Source organism: Gavialis gangeticus, unplaced genomic scaffold (assembly GCF_001723915.1).
Source record: "Gavialis gangeticus isolate Ggan-Ray unplaced genomic scaffold, GavGan_comp1, whole genome shotgun sequence".
NCBI lineage: Eukaryota > Metazoa > Chordata > Crocodylia > Gavialidae > Gavialis > Gavialis gangeticus.
In genome coordinates, this window is record NW_017729025.1 from 26,317,098 (window position 1) to 26,327,188 (window position 10,091).

The following is a 10,091-nucleotide window of genomic DNA, read 5'->3' on the forward strand; positions in this document are numbered from 1 at the left end:
GGGAAAAAAACCTGCAAGTGCTAGACTCACTAAACCTTCCAGTTTCCATCCTCCTTCACAGTTTTCACTATCTCAACAAAACCTCTTGAAAACATGGAGAGACAATGTAAAACCACAGAGAATACAGACCACTGAGGCAATGTCTATGCTAATGCTTGCATTGCTACTGATACAGCAAAAGTAGATTAGACAATGCAGTGGTAAAAATGTTTGTGCTTTGGCTTTATATTAACCTTGTCACTTGAACTACTAGCTGCAGTTCCACAGTGATAGCCTCACAGTAAAATATTACTTCACAAAGAAAAAAAGTCTGGGCAGAGAAAGCTGCATCTACAACGGAAACTGTTTAAAGTGTCTCTCCTTCCTCCCCCTACATCAGTGGCAGCTGGTAGGCCATGCTTGCATTGAGAAGAGAGATCTACAATTTTTCCAATATGCCTGCCCTCGGTGGGAATGGCTACACAGTCTACTCTGGGCTAAAAAGAGGTTGTGCTGTATCACATGTCAGCTGTTCCATGGTAATTGGCTGTACACAAGCTCTTACCCTTAAGTAGATGTAAAAGACTAACAGAGACAGGCTGCAATTTGCAAATGGAGGAAATAGGAACTCATTTTCCTAGTTTCTTTAATATGTATTTAAGCTATTTATTAAAAAAAGAAAAAGAAGAAAGCAGCAACTAGCTTTAAACACTGCTTCTCTCCAATACAAATATTTTTTTACACCATCAAGTATGGAAAGTGTATGTTATTTTTTTAATCTTAAAATATTTTTTACAAACATTTCTGGTACTGTGTTTAAGGAAATAAGGACTCCCACACTTTATTTTTGCTTTCTCTACACTTAAAATACTTAGCAGACACCCAATTTAAAAAAGTAGCTGTTAAGATAGTTGAAAATATTATAGCAGTTCTCCACTGAAATAGTTCATAGGAACATAACCCATTTAGTCAAAATTTAACCAAGAAGTAACCTACAAATGACAAATAAAGTATTTTGCTAAGGTCATTCAGCTGGAAATTTAAAAATGTCATTCTAATTCCAACCAAAATTCAAAAGGCTGAAGTTTCCATGGGAAATCTGACTTAGTGGCTGCAAAAGAACTCAACAGCAAGACCAAGGGGCATCCTAATGAAGATAACACACCCTTTTCCCTACAAACTTCAGGTAGATAGTATTTGTATTCCCCTTTGCTCTTAGTTGCAACCTAGAGCACTATCAAGTATCTCAACCTTTTTGTAGTAGGCATCCTTCAGGGATACGCACCTTGAATTGTTAAGGAAATGGAACTGAGAGGGAAGTGTCTTTGCTAAGTTCTTAGCTAAAAAAAAGAATGGGGGGGTATGAGGGAGAAGGATCCTTGTCTGTTCAGACCCGCTCAACACACACTTGTCTATTCTTGGACCTTCCTACCCTTTGAATAATTATTGCTCTTCTCTCTTGCTACTTGGGTAAGGTGTAAGCAACAGAAATATAAATCAATATAATTTTGGCAATTTCCCTATTATCCACAGGGCACTGAAACAAGCCACCGGAGTCTAGTTTTAGAGTAACTGCGCTACTGTTTTGCAAAGTTGTAAGCAACTGAAAGAGTGAAGCTGTCTGCAGTCTCAGGAAAACAAGGTTTCAACTCCTGCCAAGAGGGAGGAATTTTTAAAAAAAATCCTGCATATCAAGTACAAATGTATAGTATTTAAGACAGTAGTTTTTCATTTTTTAACAAATCCTGCTCATCTCTCTTTCACACATTGAACAGATGTGCCCAAAAGTGAGCAAGGCTAGGCTGAAAATGTTATAGCCTAATTAGTGGCCTCAAAATGGGCTAATTGGAATAGCAATATACAATAGGCCAATGCAATGAGTTTGAACTAAAGATTAGAAAGACTACATCCACAGACTGAAGAATTACATATGATCCTAATCAAACTACATGATACATTCTTTCTGCGACAGAATAGCCATAGACCTGGTACAAAAACACATTCTTTAAATTTTTAGAGCAAAATTCTAAAATTCCACTTTTAAAAATAAGGTTGACCTCCAACAAAAAATTTCCCCATTGCATTCAAATGGACTCTAACATAGCCTTATGTCTGCAACAAAATTGACAAAAACAGAGACAAAGGTGTGATCTTCCCTGTTTGTCTCAATGCTGGTATTTACTTATTTCTCATGAGGTTTCAGGACCAACACGCAGGGTCAGATCAAGAGAAAAATAAAAAGGACACAGGCACCCAGACACCACCTAGGTAGAATTACCCATCTAAATCCAAGAAAGCATTTCACAAAGTCACACCTAACCACTTTGGCACCTGAAGGCTCACAGGTGCTTGAGTTTAGTTGCTCTGTGAACCCAGACATGTTTCCACCATGACTGAGCAGAATATTTAGGCACCTCACACTTAGAAGCTATTTAGGGGCCACAAACTAGGTACGTTTGAGTGCCTGTACATTAGCGTGACAGCTGCTCCAATGCACTGTAATTAGTGTGTTGAAGCAGACTCAATTAAATCGAGTCTGCTGGAGCGTGGTAATTACTGTGCTCCAGCCAACCTCTGCACCTCGTGTATCAGTGTCCACGCACTTCAAAATGATGGCAGGGGCACTTGAACTAAAGCTTGTCAAATGAGCTTTAGTTCAAAAGCCCCTGCCACTATTTAAGTGTGAGGACACTGACACACGAGACGCTGCAGCACTTTAATTAGAGTGGCTCAGAGATGCTCTAATTAAAATGCTGCCCGCCAACCCCCAGAGCACATGTAAAAGTGCCCTTTGTGCCCAAGTCCCCCAAGTTCAGTAGGCAAGCTCAGACCATGCCCAATACCAACCTTATGACACTCAATTCAGTATTCACAGCAATTTTAATTAAAAAGTACATCACCACACACTTTTTGGACAATAACCTCACAGTTAGACCACTCATGCAGGCAGTGACAGCCCTGGGTTCCAGGCCTTCCTCAATCTGAGTGGATTAAATCCCACATCTCCCACACTCCCAGGAGAGTGGTCTTAACTATTCAATTAAAAACAAGACTGGAATGAAGAAAGTCTCCAACCTTATTGTCAAAGCTAGATGACTGGGAAGAAAATACAGGATTCAAATGGTAAGAAAAGAGCAGGTAAAAGGGAACATAACTCTACGGAAGAGTGACGAGGACACTCTTGAGTGTGGGTTGGGGAGGGGCAGGGGGGAAAAAAGCACACATAAAACCTACATAAAAATGCTTAGGATAGGAATCTCCTTAGGCTGAGAAGGGCCAAGAACCCAGATCTCCCATTTCCCAGCTAGTGTTCTCTTATGCGTAAGATAAGCATCATCACTTCACTCCCTAGCTATCTTAGCTTTTAGGCACAAGAATATTCAGCCTCTTTGCTTTTGGCACCTAGAATTCACTGCTGATTATTATAAAAACTATATAATATTAAAACACATAATATTGTTATAAATATTAAATATAAAATTATACTAATATATAGTCTAAGCACAGCAGGATTTACATATATCCTATGCTTAGCCATCAACTGTGGATGCACCATGGCTATTAAGCCAGCTGCCTGTCAACAGTTGCTGATATCCACTTGCTCCCCACAACATTAAGCCCCACACCCTCTCCATTTTTCTCTAGTGCCTAAGATCTTCTCCAAGTTTCAGTACCAAACACTCAAATCATATTCTCTCTCAAGTGCCAGCATTTCAGTTGGTCCTTTTAAAGATGTGATAGCCTCTTGCAACCCCTTCTCTGCCCCCTCCAAAAAGAGGAACACATACCACAGTCTATTTTTTTTATCCATACAAAATTTGGAAGCACACTGAAAATTCAAAATTTGGCAACACTAAGCTAAAACATTTTCTAACACTGAGATGTGCATGACAGATTGGCCTCCATTTGTATTATGGTAGCGCTGAAAGGTCATGAGGCAAGGAATTTCAAAGTAATACCACAGCTATTGTTTACAATGTATTATTCATTTTAAATCAAAATTTATTCAATAAACTTTCCACATCTGAATTCCCAAAAAGTTCTTTTAGAACCCGAGGTACCAGAAAATCCAGCCTTTAAACTGGAACCCTGCCTATAGTTCAGTCCTTTGAGGCTGTGTTCCCTTGATCATGGGCTCAGATTTGTGGGATATTTTTTCTTCACACAGGCCAACTTTCCATGTTACCATGACATACTCAATTGCACTTCAGATAGATGGGGAATATTACTGTTTTTAAAAAGGTACCCCAAGGAATTCTGATCTCTCTAAATTGCTTCAAAAAAAAAAAAAAAAGCTTTTTAACAATTTTCAATTTTCATAACAGGTTCTTAATAAAAGGAGCTGCATATAGTACGTTTCTGAATTACATTTTGTTTGGAGATGTACTTCTGAATAATTTTACTTTATGTTAGAGAAAGCTGGGGAAATTAGGTAATGAAGTACCTAATGAAATATTCATCTGTTTTTTGATACAGCCTAAATACAATTCTTATACGATGTGATGAGGCCAACTTGAAGAGTTTGATCTCATAAAAAGTTATAAAAGAAAAATGCAATGAAAGACAGACATTAAAAACAGAACAACTCACTTTAAATAACCAGTTAAGAGTTTGGGGGGGGGGGCGCGTTATTTACAGCTTAAAAGACAGACACGTATCAGCGTAAGACTTCAGCAGTTGCAAGAAGTGATATATATTTTCCCCTAAAAAAGCATGCTAAGATTTATTTTAATTAGAATTTTTGCAAAGTGTAAAATTAGGAAGTATTCTTAATTCTATGAATCTCAATGTTCTACAAAATTACAAAAACATTCCATTCAAATTTCAAACGCCAATTTTTGAACAAAGTAAAAAAAAAAAAATCACTTCTAAGAAATGCTTTCCAAATATATACCAGATATTTTCATTATTTATGCATTATTAATGCTTGGTATTTTTCTAATGTCTTCCACATTCAGCTAAGGACTGTAGTGGTTTTTAAGGAGTTCTAATTTGTTCTCACAGGAAAAGCTTTGCAGCACAAACATTAATGTTACACAAACTGAACCGATAACTTAGCTCTGCCCTGCCCCCCACACTCACTACCTTTCTGGGGTAATGACTTCACATCCTTTGACATCAGCACAGCCTGAAAGGGGGATGGGAGAGTCACAGGAGAAAGCAGCAAAACCTGCTTTTAACTATGAATGCAATGCTTCTCCGACTTCTTCAATCCTTCGAACAGCATTTCATGTAAAAATGATTTCTATATTCCCACAGTTTTACTCGGTCTACATCAAAATGAAATGGATTCTGTTACAAAGGACTTCCTGCTTTCCTTATCTGAGAATCACAATAGCCATTTATTAGCTAGCCAAAGAGGGTTACAATTCACTAACACACACACACACACACACACACACACACACAGTAACTCACCTCTAATATGCAAAAGGGCCACAGGCTGGAACGGCCCATTGGAGTTGGCTGCATCAACCACCATCCTGCTGCCAGCTTTATTACATGTCAACATCTAGGCTTCAGCAGGAAAGGCAATGTACTCCTTAAGGCAAGAAACCAGCCTCCATTTTAGTTTAAAAAAAGAGAGACAGAAACTGAAGCTCTCTGCAGCTGGAGGGAACTGGCTAGTTAGTGATGTCAGCAACTAGAAGAAATCTGATTGGCTAAGAGCGACAACTTAAAATGACACTAAAAAACTGCAAATGAAAAGAGGTTTCTGTGTGCCTGTCACTGTGTATTAAGCTTCTACATTTGTCTGCTTTTCCTTGTGCCTCCATTCATCAGGAACTTGAGCAAAAACTCCTTTTTTCCTGTGCGCGCACATTAGCAAAGCCTCAAACAAACTTATCTTGACAAAAGAGCTTGAACAGAGACGACTTAATATCCATGATTATTCCTCTGTTGATGCTGTTTTCATGTTATATGCAAAGAAAATGTGTGTATAAACCGTTTAGTGCAGCAGATGCATTCATCTGTACTGAAATAGCAAAATTTTAGCTAGTTTCTTTTAAAAATAAACTCACCAAATCATCAAGAAAAGTTCTCATACAGCATACATTGCTATATTATTTCACTCCATGAGAAGGGCAGCACCTTTCTTCAATGCTAGTTTTCAAAAGCTGTTCATTTACATATCTTTAATCTATATGGATGTTACCATATACTAGAATAAAACTCTAGTGAGAGACTTCACCTTTCACAGATCAGCCTCTCAATTATTCACGCCAAATGCATTTAAAAAAAAATTAGCAAGTAATTACACGGACCCTTCAAGGAAAATTTTGCAAAGTTTTCTATTAAGATAAAATTCTGCTTTTACATCTTATTCCTTCCTGTATATTCTAAGCTGAAATGAAGACACCTTAACATTTAACTTGAACTACAAGCTGGGAAAAAATTAGATCCAGCTTTTTTTAAAAATTTCCATTCGTAATATTTGTTTATAAATAAAACATGAGCTTCAAGTGTTTGAAATCCAAGCCTTGCAACACTAACAACCTGAACCCTACACTGCGTTTAAGTGAAACTAGCATTTGATTTTTACTGTATAACTTGAGAGAAATGTGAAGAAAAATGCATAAAATGTAAAACAACAGTTTTTTAAACTTTCATTTTTAAATAACTTAACATTTTGTTAAAGGGATACAGCACGTAAACATTTCTTAACCATGTAAGATTTTAAATTTGCCAGCATTTATTTGAAACAATTAGTTGCAAGATTATTTCTTTTTTTCTTTGTTGTTCACAGAAATACATACATTATTATGCTCATCTTTGTACTAAAAGCTATTTTGAATATAATGCAAATGGCTTAAAGTCTAACAGCATCATCCTAAACTATCAACATTTGTTCAGGGAAGGTCTGTCAAGAAGGTGGGGGAAAAGAGCAACAGTCAGCATAATACGTGATCCCTGGAACTACGTTCTCCTGCTCTTCCAAAGTAACTAAAAATCATAGGAAATGCTTTAGAATTTGTGAATATTTTAGCCAATATGAAAATTTATGTCCACAACGCAAAGAACATCAAAAGCCAAGTCTATTACACTATGATATGCTCTGCCTTCTGACTGGATTATGCCCTGACCAACTATAAACTCTGCCAAGTGGTGTCAGTCCACTCTAAATTGTAAACTCTCGGGGAGAAAGACTGTGTGCAAAGTTTTGTACAGCACCACACAGATTATACCCAGATATAATAAGATCTTACCAACACAAGACTCTTCTGAACCAAGGGAATACAACCTTTATAGAGTAAAGCATGTTTACTTGAATAAAAGGTGGTTTCTCTACTCCCCTGCCTCCTGCCCCTTCCCCCTCCCCATCAAATCAGCATGAGGAAAAGAAAAGCCCCTTGTCTTGTAATCACATACAAGGAAATCTCTCTAAACACACCATCATTAAACTGCTGCCAAAAGCAGCATGTGCTCAACAACAGAAACCAACTATATGCCATTGATTAAATGCAGCCAACACTGAGCATGGCTAAAATACACGGCCCGCATCACACTGATGGGAACCTACCACAAAGACAGATTACTTCAACCCATCTGAATAAGACATATGGTAACACTCATTAAGTGCAGTCCCCCTCACCACCGACGCTTTTTCAAGTCATGGGGAGTCACTGCATATACATTTTTGGGGCATCCCATGTCTCATGACAAGAGCACACAGTTCCTGTCACGAGTGTGATTATTAGCACATGAATCATTGGGGGGGCTGGGGGTAGGAAGGGATATCTAGAGTACACATCCACACTGAGCAGTGCTTAGCTGTGGGGTCACTGTGGCTTGAAGTGCTGTCTACTCTGCTGGGGCCCAGCACAATGAACTACATGGTAAATTATGAGCCTTTGGCTTTGGACTAATAACATGCATAGTCTGTACTACACAGAAGTAGGTGCCAAAATGCTGCTGAAAAGTGCGCTGACAGAGTTTTCCTGTACTAAAACTGGCAGCAGTTAAACAAGTAACATCTGTCAATTCTGAATGAATTAAGTGTATGGGTACTATATGAAAATTGCTATAGCCATGTTTAATTTCAAGGTTAGTTTTCAAATTTGCCTCTCACTACAATGTGGTCAGGGAGAGCAGGGTCTGACAGTAAGGAGTGGGGAGAAGGGGCTGCAGGAGGAAGAAGTTGAGGGACAGAGGGCAAAGGAGCTACAGGTTTCCCTTGATGTATGTGGGTTTGATTTATGCAAATTTGTTCTTATGCAATGACCCTTTTTATATGCGAAATGTATTATATGTGAGGTGAATTTGCTGTTATGCAACCAGAATAGGCACGCTCCTCCCTCCCCCAAGCAGGTAGGTCTGTGAGTTTGTGAGGGGAGGGGAAAGGACCGTGAGCAGAGGCGAGGGGGAAGGGGGAGGGAAAGGGCCATGGGGCCAGGGACCCACTCACTGCAGCTGCTCTGGGAGTGGCTGATGCCAGTGGCTTGCAGCCACTGGGCTCTATGGTGCCCCAAACCCCCAGGGCTCTGCTCCCCCTGAGGGACCGTGTCCCAAACCCCCATGGATGGTGTAGCCCAGCAGCTGCAGCCCCTGCTGCAGCAGCCCTAGGAGTGGCTGACACCAGCTGGCTGCACTTTGCCCTGAACCCCCAAGCATAGTGCAGCCCAGCAGCTGCAAGCAGGTGGCATCCGCCACTCCCAGGGCTGCATCAGGGGTGGACAGCTGCCTGCAGCAGGACAAGAGGGGGCTGGGGCTGGCGGTGGCACCAGGCTCTTCCTGGTGCTCGGGGTGGGCTGCAGCAATGGGAGGGGGGCTGCTGCCACCCCAAAGTTCACCATAGACTCCTGACAACCTGCCCTCCTAGCATTGCTGCCAAGCGCCGGGAAGAGCCTGGTGCTGTTGCCAGCTCCAGCCTGCTCTCATTCTGCTGCAGGCTGCTGCCCGCCCCTGCTGCAGCCCTGGGATTGGTAGACGCTGCTTGCTTGCAGCTGCTGGGCTGCACTGTGCCAGGGGATTCAGGGCACGGTACAGCCCAGTGGCTGCAGGCATCGGGGTGAGGCGAGTGAGGAGAAGCAGAGCAGTGGGGTGAGTGGGTATGCCGCCTACCTCGAGCACCATGAAGAGCCTGGTGCTGCCCCTGCTGCAGCCCTGGGAGCAGCAGATGCCGCCTGCTTGCAGCTACTGGGCTGCACCATGACCCTCTCCCTGGCCCCAACCTTAGCCTCACTCCCTCCTTCCCTCACTGCTGTGGGGACGCATCCCTATCCATTTCATTGTAAACTGGGTTCACTTTATGCAAATTCGATTTATGAGCTGCTCTCTGGGAATGCATATACCGCATAAAATCGAGGGAAACCTGTACCTGACTCCCCAGATTGATTTTCCCTCCTATAGCAGTGGGAGGGGGACAAACTCAAGGCAAGACAATTTTCCATATACAGAATCTAATTATTGGGGGTCCTCTTATAATCAGAATCATCTTCTAATTCAAGTAAATACAGTGATTCTTATTTTCCCAGGCAAAATTGAGAACATTATATTGTAAATAAGTCTGGCTTTTTGCACTTAGTCAAAGTGAAATTCAGTTTTACATCACACTAAAAATTAAGACTACAGCAAAAAGTTTGACCAACTGCATGGTTTCATAGGTTCCCTCACCTCACTTAAATGCATTTCTCTTCTCTGACTATGCTGCACCTCCTCTTCTACATCAACTCCCATTTTACCTCTTGCATGTCTGCCCCTGTGGCTGTTAATTACAGCAGCAGAGATGCAAAGATTTTGAGTCCAGCAACAGGAAGGTTAAATGCTCTGTTAGGACACAGTAAAGTAGATGGTGGTGTCCAGAGCAGCAGTCACAATAGGGATGTAACATGAGACAAGTTTTGTTTCTGGTGCAAGCAGTGCCTAGCTGAGAGGAATCTGAAGTTTTGGAACATCCAAGAGAGCTTTGCACAGGTCAGAAGCACTGTAAGTAGATGCTATCTCCTGTCATCATTCAGCAACTGAATGTAACCCAGGTGGTACTCCAAGAGGTACCCCCTCTCCAACTGAAGGGATCAAAGCAGGTGCACAAGTGCTGTGGGAGGTGTAGAGACTCTCTTCCCCCTACAGAGCAGAGCCAGACCACCAATGGGGACTTAACATTATACCTT

The 10,091-nt window shown here is 41.1% G+C and overlaps 1 protein-coding gene across 2 annotated transcripts in view; it reads right to left on the reverse strand.

Moving 5' to 3' along the window:
- Window positions 1-10,091, reverse strand: part of PPP2R5C (protein phosphatase 2 regulatory subunit B'gamma) — a 189,714-nt gene that overhangs the window by 123,076 nt on the left and 56,547 nt on the right. The window contains exon 1 of one of the 2 annotated variants that reach the window (XM_019518555.1): window positions 5,398-5,588. The exons of the other annotated variant lie outside the window; for it this stretch is intronic. Coding sequence (XP_019374100.1) covers window positions 5,398-5,491 — 94 coding nt within the window. The 5' untranslated portion in view covers window positions 5,492-5,588. Of the gene's footprint in view, window positions 1-5,397; window positions 5,589-10,091 lie in introns of those variants that run through there. 2 annotated transcript variants of the gene reach the window in all.